The 20,999-nt window shown below is 35.5% G+C and overlaps 3 protein-coding genes across 5 annotated transcripts; 1 reads left to right on the forward strand and 2 right to left on the reverse strand.

The window, feature by feature from the left end:
• Positions 1 to 3,305: 3,305 nt before the first annotated feature.
• On the forward strand, positions 3,306 to 5,427 carry LOC148765964 (uncharacterized). The gene is made up of 6 exons (XM_088812454.1): positions 3,306 to 3,374; positions 3,652 to 3,834; positions 3,906 to 4,227; positions 4,587 to 4,765; positions 4,859 to 5,101; positions 5,182 to 5,427. Exons 1-6 carry the CDS (start codon positions 3,306 to 3,308, stop codon positions 5,425 to 5,427), a joined length of 1,242 nt encoding a protein of 413 aa, XP_088668580.1.
• Positions 5,428 to 8,950: 3,523 nt separating this feature from the next.
• Positions 8,951 to 12,987, reverse strand: LOC105966769 (protein GRAVITROPIC IN THE LIGHT 1). Of its 3 annotated transcripts, none has more exons than XM_012991351.2 (3): positions 12,655 to 12,987; positions 12,090 to 12,206; positions 8,951 to 10,547 (listed from the first exon to the last, which is right to left on the reverse strand). In XM_012991351.2, exon 3 carries the CDS (start codon positions 10,545 to 10,547, stop codon positions 9,204 to 9,206), a length of 1,344 nt encoding a protein of 447 aa, XP_012846805.2. In that variant the 5' UTR covers positions 12,090 to 12,206; positions 12,655 to 12,987; the 3' UTR covers positions 8,951 to 9,203. The 3 variants fall into 3 exon arrangements, with proteins under 3 accessions (XP_012846805.2, XP_012846806.2, XP_012846807.2); XM_012991352.2 differs by having other exon boundaries at positions 12,084 to 12,206; positions 12,655 to 12,853; XM_012991353.2 differs by lacking the exon at positions 12,655 to 12,987 and adding an exon at positions 12,362 to 12,505.
• Positions 12,988 to 15,667: 2,680 nt separating this feature from the next.
• LOC105966764 (uncharacterized) lies at positions 15,668 to 18,921 on the reverse strand. The gene is made up of 7 exons (XM_012991345.2): positions 18,840 to 18,921; positions 17,945 to 18,319; positions 17,226 to 17,453; positions 16,776 to 17,130; positions 16,560 to 16,684; positions 16,317 to 16,452; positions 15,668 to 16,095 (listed from the first exon to the last, which is right to left on the reverse strand). Exons 2-7 carry the CDS (start codon positions 18,286 to 18,288, stop codon positions 15,856 to 15,858), a joined length of 1,428 nt encoding a protein of 475 aa, XP_012846799.1. The 5' UTR covers positions 18,289 to 18,319; positions 18,840 to 18,921; the 3' UTR covers positions 15,668 to 15,855.
• Positions 18,922 to 20,999: the final 2,078 nt, after the last annotated feature.

Raw genomic sequence — 20,999 nt, forward strand, 5'->3', positions numbered from 1 at the left:
CTCAATTCCAGGTGAATTGAACACGCCCACAAATAATTGGAGGCACTTTCTTAGAAACATAGGCTGGCGGCATACTTCTTCAACATGGAAGCATAATATTCATCACACTTAATATGTTCAAAGTTATTGGCTTATACAAATCAACTTGTGCATCCATCTATCTATCTATATATAACCATATTTTGCAACACCAATTTATTAACATCCATCTTTCAAGAATTTAAATTTTCTTTTACCCATATATTTATAACTACTCTTTCACTCGGGAAAAAAAAAATTAAAATGGTTCGTTTGAGCACTTTCTCGGTGGCTCTTATTCTTGTTTGGATCGTCTTTCTATCGGAGGCATCGGAAGCTAGAAAGCTCGTTGTAGTGGAGAAGGGTAGGGCAAGTGATTTAGTTATGAGCTCACTAATTATGAGAGGCTCGGTTATCAATGCAGATCATGTCATGGCGGAGAAGCGGTTTGTTCGTGTAGAAGGTCGCAGTTTGGGGTCTGTTCCGAGTCCTGGAAATGGTCACTGACTGAATTATATATACCCAATGTAAAATAATTATTCTTTTCTTTTTATTAGGGTCCTCAAAAAAATAGAGTCCTCTGTAAATCAAGAATTAGGAGTGTTGGTAATGCTATTAAATGCCTGGATTTTGACTTCAAAGTTCAATGGCACTACTAATGGTGAAAATACTTTTGGAAATCGAAATTCTTTAGAATCTAGTATGTATTTCAATTCTATTCGGAAAAAAAAAATTTGAACTTCTTATAATGAGAACTGTTGTTTCAAAATCGAAAAAAAAAAAATTGGAGATCGGAATCAACGAAATGTGGAAATTCCTTTCCGATTTCCGTCCCTAGGAACAACTATGTACTATCTATATCCCAAGAAATACAACCAATTTAGCGTCGAAAAATTATTTAAAAAAAATATAACAGTAATAAGAATATTGTAAACGTGGTGCTCTTGTTGAATGCAAGTACTACATGTCATTTACCATACTTCTTATTCTATAGTTCAATTCTCTCCTAGTTTTTGTATTTTTTGGAGTTAATTGCATAGACCCCCTGTGTTATTTCTCGGAAGCAAAAAACCCCACCGGAAAAAAAAATTAGCAGTCAGCCCACCGCCCCTTTGTGTGCACTGGCTCGTTGACTTACGTGAAGTGAAATGATAGAATTGACCCCAATACCCAAAATACGTATCCTAACCTTTTTCCCCAAATCGTATCTCAGATTTTGCTTATCCAAATTATAGCCACACAATCTCTCACACCACACCATCAACTCTCAAAAACAAAACTATCTCACATCTCCGAACTGAAATTCGAAGCCCTAAAAAAAAACGAAGCCCTAATTTTGAAATTGCATCTCTGAATCCCGAAGCCCGCAGAACCAGAAGAAAGGAATGTAAGCGCTAGAAGGATTCTCGCCCATACATTAAAGAGGTTGGATTTTGATTTCCGAGTTTTTGCTGTTTTTAAGGCATGTTGAATCTCTGTTCATATGTTTGAAGATTCGTGGAAGTGGTCCATACATTGTCTGTTTTTTTGGGATGTGTGGGTTGTGGTCCAATTTTTATTTATTTATTGAATTTTTTGTGTAAAACATGTGCTTGTCTGGAACTTCAGGGAACATGTGGGGCTTCTACACCATTTCTTTAATCAAGTTGATTCATTGTAGAATTTATGTTTTTTAGTGTTTGTATTCAACTGTTTAAAGCAGTGAACATGTGGTTAATTTTTTTTTTTTTTTTTGTCTTTAACTGTGAACTCAGTAATGTATTTAAGTCTTATATAGTAATGTATTTAACATGTGGTTCAATTTTATAAAGTAATGTATTTAACTGTTCAATTTTTTTTGTCTTTAATTTAATAATGGAGATGAACATGTGGCCCAATTTAATAATTGAGTTTGTCTTTAAGTCACTGAACACTTCTTTGTATGCAGATGGAGAACCTTATGACAGTGTCTCTTTGGCTAGATGGCAATTTTACACATAGCCCCAACTTGTCTTATGTTGGAGGAAGAAAGCAAGTGACCACAAGGATTAGCTTAGACTACATGAATATGCATTCACTATATGCGCTATATAGGTTCTGTGGAGGTAAAAATTTGAATGTCACTTTCTATTTTCTGTACCTGGTTAGTCACTTGAACATGGCTTAAGGCAGATTTTAGATGATGTTACCATAGCATGGTTAGTGAGTGTGCATGAAGGTCTAGATCATTTGACACTGTACACTGAAGATACTGGTATAGAGCCACTACTTGCAGTTGATAGGGATGGGAATGTATTAAGGGAAGAAGTGGAAATATTGTATTTGCAGCAAGGGGATGAAGAAGTACACTTTTCTGAAGCACCATTTGAAGAACCACTAAATGATGAACTAAGAAATGAAGAACCAAATGTTGAAGATCAAGAAGCTGAAGAACCAAGTGTTGGAAATCAAGCAGCTGCAGAACCAACTGTTGAACATCAAGCAGCTGCAGAACCAACTGTTGAACATCAAGAAGCTGCAGAACCAACTGTTGAAAATCAAGCAGATGAAGAAGCAAATGTTGAAAATCAAGCAAATGAAGAAGCAAATGTTGATTCTGAGGATGATGATTCTGCAGATGATGACTACCTGCAGCCTGAAGATGCTACTTTAGATGAAAATGATGTACATTCAGATGTTTCAAGTGAGGATTTAGATGATATTGAGGGCTCCTCTGATGATGATATCTTTGTGGATAGACAGTTCACTAAGCAAGACCTATTGAGGAAGTTAAGAAGAATGGGGAAGAATGTTAGAAGACCAAGTAAAAGACTGCATAAATGTCCAATTGACCAATCTGAATCCCAGTGGTACAGTGAAGCTGATGATGATGATGTTGTTGATAACTTGGATGGTTGCAACAAATCTAAATGTCCAACATTCACTGAAGGGAAAAATATGAAGAACAGAGAGTTGGAAGTTTTGATGAAGTTTGGAAATATTGGTCTTTTCAGACAAGCCCTAACAGATTGGTTAGTCAGAAATGGTTATGAATTAGAATATGTGAAAAATGAAAGGAAAAGGGTGACAGCAGAATGCAAAACTGAAGGCTGTAATTGGAGGATCCATGCCTCTGTTGTGCAGGGTGGTCCAACATTTCAGGTACTACTGTGTTTCAAACTTATAATCAGTACTTTCTTATTGCTTTTACTTTTGGCATTATGGTGTTAATGTTTCTTTCATTGCAGATCAAGAGCATAACTGGAGAGCACACATGTTCAAAAAAGAGAGTTAACAAACATGCAACTTCAAAATACATTGGATAGAGAATGGAACAAGCCATTAAAGACAATCCAGATGTCACTATTACCAATCTTGGAAATTCTGTGATGAGGAAGGTGGGTATAGAAGCTGGCTAGTGGAAGACTTTGAGGGCAAAAAATGCTGCAATCAATAACATTAGAGGGCTGGATGCTGAAGAATACACTCAACTCTGGGATTACTGTGAGACTGTAAGAAGCAAGAATCCAGGAGCTAAGTTACTGCTCAGAAAGGTGTTATATTCAGACCCCCCTGTGTTTGAGAGGATGTACTTCATCCTTCCTGCAATGAGAATGGGATTTCTATCAGGGTGTAGGCCATTAATTGGGCTTGATGGATGTTTTCTTAAAACAGCTCATGGTGGGCAGCTGTTGTGTGCTGTTGGGAGAGATGAGAATGACAACTTGTTTCCAATTGCCTTGGCTGTGGTTCCAGTGGAGAACAGAGAAGCTTGGACCTGGTTCTTGGGAGAGCTCCTTGATGAAATTGGAGGTGTTGAATAAAGGAAGTGGACCTTCATTTCTGATAGGCAAAAAGGTCTTCTTGAAGCAATAAAGGACCTTGCCCCTGGATGTGCTCACAGATTTTGTGTGAGACACATTTATCAGAATTTCAAGCAAAAGTGGCCTTTCTTGGAATTAAAAACAATGTTGTGGAGAGCTGCTTCAACAGGGAACAAGAATGAGTTTGAATCAAAGATGGTTGAGATAAGGAGATTGGACAAAGATGCAGCAGAGTACTTGAGAAAGATACCAGCTGAACATTGGGCCAGATCTTATTTTTCTACAAAATGCAGGTCTGATGTATTGGTCAACAATTTGTGTGAGTCCTTCAACAACTACATACTTGAAGCTAGGGAGAAGCCCATCATTAGTATGTTTGAATGGATAAGAACCAGATTGACAACTAGAATTCAGACAAAAAAGGCTGGTATGGAGAAGTATGCGTGAACTATCTGCCCTAATATCTTGAGGAAGATCAATAAGTCCCAGCAACTTGCAAGAAACTGTTATCCAAGGTGGTGTGGAAATGAGGAGTTTGAGGTGGATGCAAATGGTGTGAGATATGTGGCGGACTTAGCTAAAAGAGAGTGTACATGTGGCATATTTCAATTAAATGTATATCCATGTCATCATGCCTGGTCTTGCATTGCAGAAAGAAGATACAAAGTTGAGGATTTTGTGGACACATGTTATAGGAAGGAAAATTACTTGAAAGTGTATGCCTATATGATACATGCAGTCCCTGGACCCAGAGATTACTTGAAGACCACTTATGATCCACTTCAGGCTCCAAAATACCAGAAAAAAAAAGGAGACCAACCAGATTAAGAAGGAAAGTTCCAGATGAGATTCATAGGACCTCATACAGGAAGGGTTTGACACACACCTATCAAAATTGCTTACAAAGAGGTCATAATAAGGGAACCTGCAAAAATCCTACAAATCCAAGGTCCAAACTTTATAAGGTAAATGTACATATCATTGATTTCCTTATTCAGTTCATTGATTTCCTTATTCAGAATAATACAAGTGCCAATATGGTTGTTTTATTGTGTTAGGGAAACTCACCAAGTGAAGAAGTGCAAACCTCTCAAAGTGCCCCTCCAAGTTCTAGTCAAGAACCAGTTACTCCACATCCAACTGGACCTTCATCTGCTGCAAATGCTCCTCCAGGATCCCTTCCACCCCATCCAAGTGGTCCTCCTTCTGGTCCTTTAGGATCTGTTCCAGTACCTGGCAGTGGTCCTCATTTTGTAGCTCCAAGACCTGATCCAGCACATGCTTCTGCCCCTCCAGGAAGGGTTAGTCTTTCTTTTATTCTTTCCATTGTTTGAACTGGTCATATTGCCTAGTATTTGTAACTGTTTAATTGCAATTGTAGATATACCAAGGAAGAAGAAATGAGGCTTTACTAGGAAGAACCAAAAAATTCAAGAAACCAAGGCCAACAAATCAAGCACAAGCAACTGTTCCACCCCCAAGTCAAGCACAAGCAACTGTTCCACCTCCAAATCAAGCACAAGCAACTGTTCCACCTCCTACTGCAAAAACTGTTCCACCATCTACTTCAAATGCAACTTTTCAAGCTGGAAATTCAAGTCAAATTGCAAAAGAAAGCCTCAAATAGCAGAAGTCCTTCAGAATATTAGGAATGCCTCTAAGAAGAAGAGGCATTGGAAGCCTTGATCTGTTGTAAAATTCTTTTGGCTGTCTTTTGAAAGTTGAATGTTTTTTGAATCTGTAAAAGTCCTTTTGAATTGGTGATCTTTTGATAAACTTGTGATATAACTCTAGATGGTCTTTTGATGAACTTGTAACACCCTTTTGCTGGTCTTTGTATGACCTTTTGACTTTTTTCTGTTGATGAATTTGTCAGTAGATGAATTTGGATATATTTTGATGAAATTGTATGTTGTTTTGTTATTGTTGATTTCATTGGTTTGTTGTTAATTAATTGTTACAGGGAGAAACATGTAAACAGGGATGAATTTACTACATACTTATAACACAGGGGGGTTTATGCTAATTATTTACAACATAGGGTTTCTTTTGATTATTTATAATTATACAGGGGGGTCCATGCTAATTAGTAAGTACAAATTCTGGGAATACAACAACCAAAACCAAAAGAACTGCAACATCACAAATTCGTAATAATACTTGAATAGATAACATCAAATTGTCATTACAACATCTCAAACTCCTAATAATACTTGAATAAGTAACATCAAATTGTCATTACAACATCTCAAATTCCTAATGATACTAGAGTAAATAACATCAAATTGTCAATATTACACTGATAGCAACAACTTGAACAACTAATACTACATTACAACTTATCAAAATAGGGTCATTCATAACAGCTTCAAATCTTCAGTAGCAGCACCAAAACAATTACAAACAATGCTACGCATATAGCCCATGAAATTTGCAGCATAAATCGATCATTTTTTTCAGTAGAAGCTTGTGGAATAATTTCGTCGGCTTCATCAAATTCATTGGGCAACGGTTGTTCCCAACTAGGATTTTCCCAGCTTGGATATTGTACGGCTCGAATTGGCTCACACCATTGAAAAAACGTGCAACGACGAAAAACACAAGAATAATACAACCTTCCCCTTGATGGCTTCATTACAGTTTCAACCACCCTTATACATGATTTCATGTGGCATCTACAAAATGGATTAGACGGATACCTCAGATCTAAGTGTGGCTGCCTATTCTGTGGCTCGCTTCTCCTCCTTGTCCCGCTGCTTGAGGTTTGAGATGACATTTTGTAGAAGAACTTTCTGGGAATTGGGGGAATTTCGAACCCAATTGAAGAGAAGAAGAAATTTTGAGAAAAAAAACCCTAGAACTCAATGAATCGAGGGGTGGGCTGATATTTGGGAGAGAATATAGCGGCGTTGTTTTGTCATTCAAGGAGACTGAAGGGTTTTTATGTCTTTTCCTGTCCTAAAATGTCCTAAAACGCACGCCCAGCTGCATGAACCGCGAGTGTATCCCACGATTCGCTCGTAGGGTCCTTATTGTCATTGACTTCCTTTCATAGGGGGGTATTTGCTAATTTTTTTACCCGAGGGGTTTTTTTGACAATTAGACATTTCACAGGGGAGCCGAGTGCAAATACCCCGTATTTTATGAACTTATAAGAATTATATTATGTTGGTCATTACCATAGACTATGGATGGAAATTGGACGGTTTGAATATAAATTAAAACTTTTGGAAAACATCTGATTTCTTTCGGAGTGAAAATTAAATCCAATTCCGTTTCGATTTCTTTTGAAAAAATTGAAAATGCAATTATGGAAATTGAAATGAAAAACTTGTTCCCAAATCGAAAGTTTTCGAATGCGAACCAGCTAAATTCAGAATTTTCATTTTTTAGTAGCCTATACTACAAAAATATAATAATGGTAAAGTGTAAAATGTAACTTTCGGTTATAAATAAAAAAAAAAAAAAAAAAAAAAAAAAAAAAAGGAGTTTTCTGAAATATTTTCAAAAATTAAAATTGGATCGAAATCTAAAATGTATTGTAGTTATGTTCCAAACAAATTTGGAAAATAAAAGTGAAATTTTCAGAATATAAATGAAAAATATTATTCCAAAGTTTCAAATATTTTGATTAGAATTGGTGGAATTCAAAAATTTTGTTCCAAACTCACACCATACCATGGACTAGTACTAGGGGCGCCTGGGTGGGTTTTATAGGGCAACCGTAACAAATCCCGTGAATCACTATAATTACCGAAGTATCAATAATATGAAATTCGATATCATTGCGGTATCAAAAAAATCGGTATACCGAAATAGTTCGATATGGTACGGTATGGTAATGATAATTACCAATTTATGCTATTTACTACTTTAGTAAAAATTGCATATCATTGTTTTCAACGCAATTGAACATATACTTGTATAAAATGCTCAAAACAAGTATTTGAGATATTATTATTGTAAATATATGTTCTTAACTTACCTAGTATAAAATATTTCTTAAATAAAGTAATGAATTAAAAGTCTTAACATAAACTATATATCATCATTAATGAAAACCTTTCAGAATATTTTTAACATACATAAAAAGTACAACTAATTTTAATAAATAATAATTTTATGGGAACTAATAGTTACTTAGGTTATTATCTTTGTTCTTTATACAAAATAAATAAATAATTAAAATAAAATTTTATTTATTAATAATATTTCAGTACGGTAGGGTAACACCTTTTAAATACTCTTGACCGTTGGCATACCAAAATATTTCAGTACGATCCGTTATGGTACGGTAATTATTCGATAGAAACATTTCGGTAGAGCAATGGGTTGCTAGGGCAGTATGGTAAAGAAAATCCACCCCTAACTAGTACTGGACACAATTAGGCCGGGGCATGTCGGCTCGCGGCCTGGCTGCAGCCACCCCGTGGATCCAATCCAGCATTTTAGTTCCATGGTAAAACCTCAGTTTTTACCCGGGGGCCGGGCCAGCTCGTGCGCCTATGACAGTGTGGTTGACCGTCAGTAAGATTGTAAATTGAGTACGGCGCATGTAGTCTGATAGTTCGGCCTGATTTTATTTGAGTCGAGTCTAGTTGATTGTGAACGGACCTAAGTTTGAGTCAATCTATTAAACCCGGTTTGTGTTGTCATTTATTTATCAAACCAAATTCGAACAAATATTTTGTTTTCAAAAAAAAAAAAAAAAAAAAAAAAAAAAAAAAAAAAAAAATCAAACAAACTTGACTATCATTCATTGGGACTCAACTAGATTCATTTACACCTAATTATTGTCGCAAGGTTATCCAACAAATAACCACTCACTAAGCACACATATGTTATTATGTGTAGATCTATGGTTTAAAATCACACGGTATATTTACCGGATGTAGCATCTACAAAACCACCTTTTAGTCGTTCTATAATCCACCGGTAAGATCATTACAAGTGTCCATCAATTTAAGGTAGCATTAGGAGAACTCAAATTTAACATATTTGACCTACATAATAAGCCAAGAAAAGCACACAGTAGGTGTGAAAAACCTACCTATTCTCACAAACTACAAAATACATAGCAGAACAAATACAAAATATAATATTAATAAAAAAAAAAAATAAAAAAAAATAAAATAAAATAAAAAAAAAAAAAAAAATAATAAATAAAAATAAAATATAAAATTTAAAACAGAAAGCTACAATGTACAGTTAGTATCAATGTATTAACAAAATTGGGGAGAGCCCTTCAAAAAGCATAAAGCAATCCAGCAAGAAAATCTCCCCCATGTTCTATCTGCACTACATCAACATTTCTTCTCCATAAATTAAATTAAAAAAATAAAATAAAAAACACTAAATCAAGAACCAAGTTCAAAATGTAGCCCATATGTATTTTTATTATAGTCAGCATAAATAAACCTGACACTGAATGATAATCTCACCGACCCTAAACCCCGGCACCACCGTGAAAGCCACTCGAGGATCGTTCTCCGGTGCGTCGTTATCGGAAAACAAGAAAGCCTCGTCACTCAAACTCTCCATGTAAACTTCCGAAAACCGACTTCCTCTCTTCACTTGATACGCAGACACCTCCCTGTCGAACGACAACGCCATGCAGCGTAGGACCCACACACGTTTCGCCATCTCACTAAATGCGGAGAAGAAGGAAGTCTCCGGAAAAAAATCACCGGACCCCACCAAATCCCGTTGATTCAAATTACCAAAAATGGATTCCTCCATCTTCGGGTGCACGAGCCTTGAGTACTTCTCGCGGCAAAATCTCGCAAACTCCGATTTAGGTTTCTTGGCTAGGTAACCACTTGCGGGCCCCGCGTATTTCAACATCTCCGTGAATGTCTCGAAGAATAGGGCGCGGGTTTTTTCTTCTTCCCCCTCGTTCGGGTAATTGAAGCCGTCGAACATGTGTTTGCACACGAATGATTCGAACGCAAAACATTTATGATTCGGTTTCCAAAAAGAGACACCTGGCTCGATCGCACTCGCAGCAGCATCCAAATCCCAGTCAGCAGATTCCATTTCGCTAATCATCAACTTAACGAAGCTGCGGATCGATTTTAATGCCGTTCGTAGATACGCATTAAAATGGCTGGGCTTTAAATCGGATAATAACTGAATATTATCGGGCATAAATAACGGCCCACTTGCGTTTAGCTTTTTTCCGAGGGTTTTGTTCTCCTTGTCGGCTTCTGCCAACTTCTCCTTAAGAAAAGTGATTTCGGAATCCTTAAGCATGAGTTGAGAATCCAACTTCTTGGTCGTTATCTCGTAAGTTTTGAGAAGGCTACTCTGTTCTTGAATTTCGGACAAGAGGAGAGTCGTCTCCGGAGATTTCTCGTCGTCCAGCTGCTTCTTTAAGTAGCACTGTTTTAATTCGGACAAATTTGTCAGCTCGGATACAACCGTCTGATCTGCGGCTTGAATCCCGTCAGAGTCGTAGGGAGATTGAGCGAATTGCAATTGGGCGTACGCGGATTTGATAGTCGAGATTCCGGCAAAGAGTTTCGAGAGAAAAGCTTCTCTAACTGCCCGATTTTGCAGCTCCTTGTCGTCTTCGTTTCCGGAAGGAGTTTCGGTGCGATCTTTCTTCGTCTTTTCATGGGATTTTGTCTTTTTCATTCCACTGTCTGGAGATATCCCTTTGACGGATCGAGCATGGAAAACCTTGGCGAATGTGCTGGCCAGTCGACTCTTGGTTGGGGTCAAAGCAGAACGTTTAACCGAATCCATCTGAATCAAGAAACAGAAAAAAAAAAATTCTTGATGATTGTATCTAATAAGACAGAGAATTGCCGTAGACTAGTTGACGAAGACAGATCGAAAGTTGTCGAAATGCTTTCTTATTTGCAAGAAAAGACGATATTTTGCAGCATGAATGGTGACGTTGAGGTGCATTATTATAATTGCGAACGCGTAATTGAAGGAGTAATAAACAACTGAATATAAAAAAAAAGGTAGGTGAAGACAATTATTCTGAATATTCTACTACACAAGGCAAATGTTATTCCCTAGAAGAATATAACAACTTCCCATGCTACCAAACTAATGATATAAATCCAAATGATTCATGGGCATTACTCCACTTAACAACCTGGTTTCGACTAGTTTCTTATTACATACAGCAAATATAACGCCGTTCCGTAATTAAATATATATATATATATATATATATATATATATATATATATATATATATATATTTGCTAATAAGATATCGACAGCCGAAACTCCATGCATTATAGGACAAGAAAAGTAGTGTCATGGGAGATCAAATAAGGCATGTCTGAAAACGATACTTGTTTCCCATTCACAACAGCCAAACAGGGTGGAACCCGTTCGAGATTTCATCGGTCACCGATTACCGAAAATGAGAGGATTTGATTCCGGGAAAGATTTTGCTATTTTGGGAAGGAAAAAAGATAACGAGGATTCGTAAAAGGAAACAGCACCACGCACTAACGTGTACATGTGCTACACGTGTGACACGAGAGTGGAAATATCGGACAGGTGGTCATAGAAAACCGTAAAGCAAACAAATGCGTTCGAATTTGTTACAGGATATAAATTAAATGAAACAAAGATTACATATGGAGCCGCAAAAGTTTGATCATCAATTATCTCATTTTAGACACACACGTGGATATCGTGGATGGGTCGGTTTTCGCAAACAGTCAATCCATTGATTGGTCAATTAAGTCGAAAATAGGGAGGTGGTTATATCAACTTATACGATCATCTTCGATGTGAAATTCTCATCGGTTTTTTCTTCATTTAGATTCGACGAGACTGGATAGTGAATCCAACGGTCATAATGCTAAGTACAAAAACCCTATTTCAGCTAAATTCTATACATTATTGCAATCAATAAAATAATACAAAAGGACCCGCCCCCCCGCGATTACGACACATAAAGAAACGATTTTTTTGCGAAAAAAAAAAAATCGAAAAGCACACAAGGGGTAAAAAACACAGAGGCAAGAACATAATCTTAGTCCTGGAAAAAAATTTCTGGACCCCATAGTTGTTCTTCACTCACGTGACAACAACACCAGGTGATCATTCTTGGATCACGTGGCACTCACGTGACTACAAAATGTTGAAGGGGAGGGGGGGGACCTCAAATGGAGTTAAAAAATTTATAATATTCAGACAAGGGGTGATAATTACCATGATATAATTATAATATATCCTCTTATTTTAAATTTATAAAACACAAAAAACCTTTGACCACTAGTGTATGTAAAAAAAAAAAAAAAAAAAAATTACCGTTACCTTCCAAGAAAAGAAAATTAACCACACAGACAAAGAAGCTGCGGCAGATTTAGGCTTGTGTTCAGAGCAGCGTAAATCCCAAGAAATTAATCACAAAAGCACCCTCATCAGTTTTTCCTGAGAGAAAACAAGAACCAAGAAAAATTGTTCACCTTCCAGATTAATCTAAACACACACACTAAACACGCACAATAATACACTAAAAAGGTTGAATCTTTATGCGGATTAAAAAAAATTGAAAAAAACCCAGAAGAGAAATGGTTGTTTAGGACCTCGGATGAAGACTGATAGATTGTCTGAAGAAAAAAAAATTAAAAAAAAAAAAGAAATCTTTATTTGTTTAGATGGTTTGTGAAAGCATTAAAAAGAAAATCTTGAATAAATGTTTTGTAATGAGGAATCTAATTTAATGCTATAGCCAATTGGAATAGATTATGAGCCACATAAAAGACACAACTTCTTGGGGGGTGGGGGGTGGGGGGTAGGGGGTGAGTTTCTGAAGACTGAAGATTTATTTTACTCAATGAACCTTTAAAAAAAAAAGAGAGAGAAAGAGGACACCTACCTTAATGAAGAAACTTCCTCGTATTCGTGAAACTTTGTCTTCACTTGGGATTTTCACAGAGATGTAAACCGAATAAGGATTCGGGTTCGGGTTTCGGATCTTAAATGGGTTTAGAGCTGGAAAACGGGTCGCTGCGAGTGAGACTGGTTTTCAGTTTTTACAGTAAAGGAAAAATCAGAGCTTTGAAAGAATGGAAGGGGGGGTGGGGTGGGTTGGGGTGGGGGGTGCCTTCAGCTTTTAGAGGGAAGGTGGGGGTGGGGGTGCGGGGCAAAAGTGGAAAAGACAAAAATGACCACGGAGGGGCAAAGAGGAAAATATGGTACAGAAAAAGGCCTTGGGAAATAAAATCACGGCGTGGGGACAAATTCCTTATTTTGCTTTTTCTTGTTTGGACGGTTTTATCCTCATTCCTTTTTATTTATTTTAATTTAATATTTTAAGACAGGGAAATTAGGTGTCATCTGAAGGGCAAATTGGTAACTTCAGGCAATCTGAAATACACGGTTTCGGTGTTTCAGAAGGGGAAATTGTATTTTCTGGTCGTGGTACTAAAATAATTCGTATACTTAAATTAGTTATTATTATTATTATTATTATTATTATTGTTGTTGTTGTTTTTTAGATTAATCAATCCTATATAATCCAAATTTATTTTGCTTCGTATTTATTTTTTGTTTATTTTGACAAAAAAGAAAAAAAAAAGAACATATTTTATTATGTAACATCTGAATCTATTTTCTTTGTGTTTGTTTATTTTCGACATCAGTACAGTGTGTAGATGAAAATATTGGAGATATTAATATTAAAAGATGCATTTTACTAATAATTAAGATTTTGATAAAGATTGTCGCCTAACATGGTATCTAAGTCAAATCAAATAAAAGGTTCTGAATTCAAATTTTACAACGCCATATTTCAAATATTTCAAGTACATGTTTCAAATGTAATTCGCCAGCTTAAAGCTTTTGTCATCCGTCGGTATTTTATTGGAGATAATTTCAATAATAAATGAAATCGTTTGACTTAAGCTTTTGGCATTTAATAGTAGGCTGATATAAAGTTGAATAATTTTCCGTTTTTTTCCTTGTGATGGTACAAATCTACAAAATGATAGATTTTGTAGTATTTATTACACTTTTAGGGAGTGGGTTACGATTTATTATAGCAAATTAAAGACAATGAAAACGTGGATGATTTGATTGATGTAATTTAATAAACACAAATTCGTGTGATTTAATTTGGGATAATCTGGTTATTGATTGCTTCATTTGAAAAAAATCTAAAAGTTTTTATTAATACATACCAAACTAGGAAAATCAGGTTGTATGTATGACAGCCTCTCTTTTTTTTTTTTTTTTTTTTTATCATCCAGGTTATAAAAATACTGAAATACATATATGTAGGTCTGAGATAGCTGGATTTTATCAATCAACCAACCCACTGTCAATCCAATTTTTTTGCCGGATAGCCGACAATTAACCAACCTATATAGTTGGGTCGGTAATTTTAAAGACCATATATAAATATATCAGTTGGTGATTTTTAATTTACTCAAAAGTCGGTTGGTCAGGTAATATCGGTCAACCGATTTTTTTAATAATAAAAAGTTATTATAAAAATTTAATTGTAAGCCTTATTTTATTTTAAAATAATATATTAAAGAAGTCAAAAATACAAAAACTCGAAACACAAATTTATAAGGACTATTTTATTTTATAATTCTTAATTTATGTTCTTCATTATGTATTTATTTACTATAGAAGTTTAATTAAAAAAAAAAACTCTTAATTTTAACGTTAAGATTTTTGCAACATAGGTTTTCATAAAAAAAAATGAATATTTTTCTAAATCATGTAAAACTATCATAGTATTGTAAAAAAGAATACATAAATAAAATTTCAAAAAATCGGTGCCGATAATACTAACCAACCGACCCATTGTTTTTTCGACGAAGTCAGTTGCCATTTGCCAACTATTATTCGACCCATACTGATCGGACCGATAATGATTTTCAATATTAAGCAAAATCAATTGATTGGTTCGGATATGTAATTGGCCGATAATTGTCCGACTCGTCAATGCCCAACCCTACATTACTTTAGTTCAACAAAATAATAAAATATATCTTCCTAAACATGATTTTACTATTGAAGTGAATTTGTCTACTCTCCTCATCAATAAACCCAAAAGAAACAAACAAATTGCAAATTTCTTGGTACAATTTAAAATTATAATAAATAACTATATATCTCTCATTAATTTCAATGCGAAGTGAATATGTGGTCAACTATAACTTTTTACATTCCATTATTCAATATTAACAGTTCGTACTATATACTATATACAATATACTTTATACCAAAAGGCAAAAGAAAGTGATTGAGGGTTCAAATAATTGAGAAATAAAGATTGATGTGACAAACCGAATTTTTTGGCTAAAGATAAGATTCAGTATCCCAAATTCAGCAGCTTTTTTTCTTTGCCCACCATTATTACCCTAAAAGGAATCCTTTAATAATATCACCTGCAACTTCAAATTGGTTCGATCAATAAATTGCCAAGGTTGAATAAGCAAATTAGACTTTTATTTTTTATTTGGGTAAATTAATATTTGACAGTATTAATTGAAAAGGTTAATATAATATTTTGGTTTTATGAATTACCCCTATAAAATAGACGGTGTAACTAAAATGAAACTCAATCGAATTATTAGAATACTTACAATTAACTTTTGATTACTTACATTAAATTTTCCAAAACCAATAAATTTTAATTGATTGATTTGGTTTATTAATTTTAAGAATTGAAATATTGTATTGAGTTTTTTCTATTTGATATTTTTAATAAATTTAATTAATTAATTCTTTTCTTAATTGAGTTCTGGGCCTCTGGCCTATTTTAATCACGTCACTTAAAACTTAAACACCAACCAGTTAAATAATACATCATCACTATATGTATACTGTCTATAAAGTGTATTTTTAACTGATATAAATTAAAAGAAATAAAGTAATTTAAAACTAAAACTACAATCTTCCATTAGGAACTTCATTTCCAAGATGTGTCAACATAAACAGGGAATATTCTTTTTCTCTCTACATTCCTCAACATACCAAAATTGAAATAAAGTTTTAAGAGGCATTGTTTTGCTAAACCATAAAGCTATTAGCTAAATAAGAGAGAGTTTTGCTGCACTGTTTTTCAGAAACCAAAGAAACCGAGCTCGCTTGCTTTTTCCTTCTCGAACGTCTCGAAATACTGATATATGATAGTCACGGCCAATAGAATTCCAGTGCCGGAACCAATAGCACCCATAAGATCGGCCAACACCGTTAGTGCACCGATGCACATGCCGCCGAAAGCTGCTGCGGTGGGGATGTAGCGGTTCAGCTCCTTCTGTAAGTTCGATTCTCTATGTCCCGGCATCACCATTTGTTGTTCCTGCAAAATTTTATCCAGAGATATATTAAATAAAATATATATTGTTTTTTGATAAGATAAACACTGTTCTTCCTCAATATACCGATTAGGTAATGTGTAATGCCAACAACTCAAATTAGCGGAGGAATAACGCTAAAAGGTTACATTCAAACTCGAGTAATATCGTAACATAACACAAGAGTAAGAATAAAGCATTAAAATGTGTATAAACATGTATATACCTTCAGCTGCTTCGCCACGTCCTTCGCAGACGATCCCGAGACCTCAATCCATGTCTTTGAGAACAAGGCACATGCGGATAGCATAAACACGATATAAAATAGTCCATGGAAAGGATTGGCCAATATATCTGACAAACTGCAAAACAACGGCAATCACTTCCACAGTGAGAATGGTCTTAAATGAAGGAAAAAAACGATGTTATGCTCATCAGTACATGAACAAAAAAGGAGAATCTTTATTACCTGGATGGTGCAGTTATGTAATAAGCCAGACCGCCAACAGGGATAGATTGACCAGAGTATTCAGATTCCTTCCATTTTCCCAAAAGGTTCACAAGAAAGTTTCCACTGTATCGCCTATGAAGCAACTGCGGAAACACAAACGAAAGTTAGCTTGCCTAAATATTAAAGAGAAATGGAACTCCCGACTCAAATGACATGATCAGAATAGCTTATTACCTGGGAAATAAAGTAAAGATTGGAGACAAGTGCAGACTGCAAGATAATGGGCATGTTGGAAGTGTAGAACAACTTGATCGGATATGAACCCTGTTGACCACGGGCATTCTTCGACCTCACAGGCAAAACAACACGGAATCCTTGGAAGTAAATGACGATAAGGAAGACCAAAACAGTGGCAAGCAAGTTTGTAACATTGGGAAGATTCTGTCTGTAAAATGCCTCTCGAAGAGCACGAACCTTGTCCGTCCGAGTTATCAGTAAATGGAACAAAGCAATAACTGCACCTTCGAATTCAGCTCCACGCCCGCTGTTGATGGTGGTTGGGCTAAATGCTTTCCAGATGATGTTTTCACTGTTAAATAAGAAAAGTCAAGAGGTAATAAATACAATTATTATTGTACAAAATATAAAAAAATGCAGAAAAAAAATGAAACAATCATCACTTACCAAATGTTGGTTGCAATGAAGAGTGAAATACCAGAGCCCAAACCATATCCTTTCTGGAGAAGTTCGTCCAGGCAAATCACGATAATCCCGGCAAAGCAGAGTTGCAGAATTATAAGGATTGCATTCCCAACTCCAAGTTGGCCAACACTGCCATACATTCCTGAAAGAACATACGCAACCGCCTCACCAACTGCTATCAAGATGCCCAACAATTTCTGTGCACCGTTTCTGGTCAAGAGAGACAAAAAATATCACGATTAAGATAATTGACAGAATAAAGAAACAGTCAATGTCTTGGTAGTAAAACAATTGGACACATAGGAAAAACGCATAACAGTATAAGATTTGCAGGCCTCAAGAAGTGTATGAAAAACAATTGGACATCGAAAAAACGCACAACTGCATTAGACTCTCTAGGTAGACTTGAAATCTAAAAGATACAAACAAGCACGAACAGGAATTTCAAGAATGCTCCAGAAACCTTACTCATATTTTCCATCCAAAAGAATTCATAATAATTAATTCTAAATCATGTCTAATGTTCCAAGGTGTTAAGATAAGCACAAATCAACCTATAAATTCTCATGCACCAACAATAATTTAATACTGAAGAGTCGCACAAATTCGTCAGGCAGACAAATATCATTTCACAATTCGCTCCATTCATTTCAAATGATCCTAATACATAATGAGCATGATAAGCTTTCTATAGTACTTACAGAAGGGCTCGATCCTCTCGAACGTTGTTGTCAACTTCAATGATCTTCGACCCCGCCAAAAGCTGCATAACCAGCCCAGACGTCACTATTGGGGTGATTCCAAGCTCCATCACAGTTCCCCTGTTTGAGGCGAGGATAACTCGCATCCAATAGAACGGATCTGCACCGGTTGTTGAGTGTATGCCATATAACGGCAGCTGACTGCAGACCAAGAAAATGAACAGGGAAATCACAGTGTATATAACCTTCTCTCTGAATGGAATTTTCCTGTCTGCGGTCTGAACCTCGGGCAGAAACGAAAGGAAGGGCCGAACCAGATGGAGCACTCTAAATCCACCTCCCATTTTTTTTTTCTCGATTAGTTTATTTCAACAACTGCATGTCACATTGTAAAGCAAAATCCTTCAGCAATATGAAAAAATTACAGCATAGAACTTAAAAGGGAACATGAATAATTCATGCAATTGGTTTGTCATAAACACGAATTGAAGTGTTTAGACAGATCAGCAAACACAGACACACACATAAATCAAAACCCTTAAAAATTGTCCCTTTGGGGAGAACAATTGACGAATCGAAACATAAATCCAGACCAACAAAAAATTAAACAGAAATGCGATCAGAAAATCAAATGTAAAAAGATCTAACATGAAGAAAAAAAAATTCAATGAGATGCAGATGCGTGGCAGATCTGTGATTTCAAACAAAATCGGTTCAACGATTCAATTTTTCAATGTATTAACAATTCAAAAACAGCTAAAAATTAACAAAGAAAACTTCTGAATTCAAATGTAAACGCTGCGACGAACACGAAGAAGTTTCAGACGAAAATAACAGATCTGAGGTATAATTGAATGATCGGAAAACAGAGAATGGGGGAAGAAAATGCACGAACCAGGGGTGAGAAATCGGACGGAACCCTCTCGGAGATGTAATTTTTGATATTCAGAAGTATTTCATTTTATTTTATTGAATTTTATATAGATATTAACGAAGCGCGTGAAGGAAAAAAGAGTGCTGATGTGGCAGCGTAACACGACGCAGGACCAGTAAGAAGGAGCAACGTGTAAAAGAATGGATTTGCTGTACAAATTTGACGTGGTTCTTGGTCTAACTGCCCCGACTCACTAAAGTCCACGATTTAAAAACTTTAGAAAAATAAAGAGAATATAAAAATAATATCCAATTTTTTTTTTCTTATTTAAACTATTATTTGTTCCCATTTATTTTTTTTTTCTTACAAAAATGTTTGTTTCAAACAAAAAAAAAAAGATATTTTGAGGAAAAAAATTAAATTAATATATAGAAATATTATGAATATTAAAAAAAAAAGATACTAATTGTTTGAAATAATATAGTTGTATTTCATTATACCCATGTAATAGAGTAAATTAAAAATACTCGAATATAATAAAACAGTAAAACATAGATGATATTCTCGAAAGATCTAATTGGAATATATATTAAATTCTGAATTTTGATTTAATTTAAATTTAAAAAACCAATTATAAAATTTACGCTTATTATATCAATATTATTATATAATTATATGGCAAAGGTGCATAAAAAATGTCCGCTTTTTGTCTATACCGATCCAAAAAATTACGATTTTCGAACAAGTTTTTTTTTAGTTCAATTTCTAGAATTTCAATTTTCAAATTTTTTGATTTATTTTTTGGAATGTAATTAGAATTGCGTTTACTTTTTCTCTAATAAAGTGCTGATTTCGATTCGATTTGTACGGATTTTCATCATACTTTGCATGATCCTCAAGATACATGTCTTCCCAGTTGCTAAGTAAATCATTTTTTTTCCGAAAGTCTTCCAACTCAGGAGTATTCTCCACTAAAAGTGCTTTCCCTACCTCTCAAGAAGCCCGAATTCGTCATGCGTCCTCTTCTCCAACTTCAATTGGAACATTATATGGAGTGCAAACATTAGCAACATGCATAAACTCCCGTTTTGTAGAATTCTCAACAATCTCCGTCCCATTATTTATATATTGAGCATGTTTTTCCCTGATGAAGCCTCACACTGCCCTTTGTGTGATAATGAGAATGATGGCATTGAACATCTCTTCATGGATTCAATTGTAAAGAATATCTGGTTCCAGTCTAAATGGAGCTTTGATTAGATATTTTTCACAATTCAGCCTCTTTGAGTGGATTTCCTCCTTGTTTCATGATTGCTTCTTTATTCTTTCTCGTGTCTCTCACATAGAGAATTCATTATTTTCACACGTGCTCTCTGCAACCTCATATTGATGGCTCGAATAAAGTTTCTCATCACATTTGCCAGTGGCCTCTCATTGAAAAAAGTCAACAACAAGCATCCCCTTAGCTAGGAAAAGAACAATGCCAAATGTGGAAGTAGCCCCAAGCACTGGTTCAAGTCCATCACAGACTCCACCTTAAAAAATGGCAGTGCATTTACTACAATCATCTTTCGTAATTCTAATGGCTCCATCATCCTCGCTAACTCAAATAGCCCATTTCCGTGGACTCCCATGTAGCTGAAGAAATTGGTACTAAAGAAGCATGCCAATTCCTCCATCACCTAGAAATCAAAGATGCCATCATTGAATCAGACTGTCTCAATGCCATTTTCTTCATCACATCCCACTAGATACGGCCATGGGCTGATTTTCGGCCCGGTCGGTCCGATTACGGGCCGTTGACCGGTGAACCAGTACCGGAACCGTGAACCGGCACGTGTCCCTCGGGACAGACCCGGTTCTGGAATTATGTGAACCGTGAATCGCCGGGTCGGCCCGACGGTTCACTCGAATTTAAAAAAAAATGGAAAAAAAAAGCTGAAAAAAGCTGAATCGACCGTTATTTGCTCCTTCTTTCAATCCCCATTTTTTCCTATAAATACCCTCAACACCCCATTTTTCCTATAAAATTAAGTTCATGTCCTTTCATTTATTTCCTTTTGTTTTTTTCTCATTTAAAAGTAATTATTTTAATTTATTTATCCAACAAATATTTTCAAACAAAATTATACATATATAAATATAAATTTCCGGGCCGGTCCGAAACCGATCCGGATAGGC

Source organism: Erythranthe guttata, chromosome 13 (assembly GCF_056151865.1).
Source record: "Erythranthe guttata isolate IM_541 chromosome 13, IM_541, whole genome shotgun sequence".
Taxonomy (NCBI): domain Eukaryota; kingdom Viridiplantae; phylum Streptophyta; class Magnoliopsida; order Lamiales; family Phrymaceae; genus Erythranthe; species Erythranthe guttata.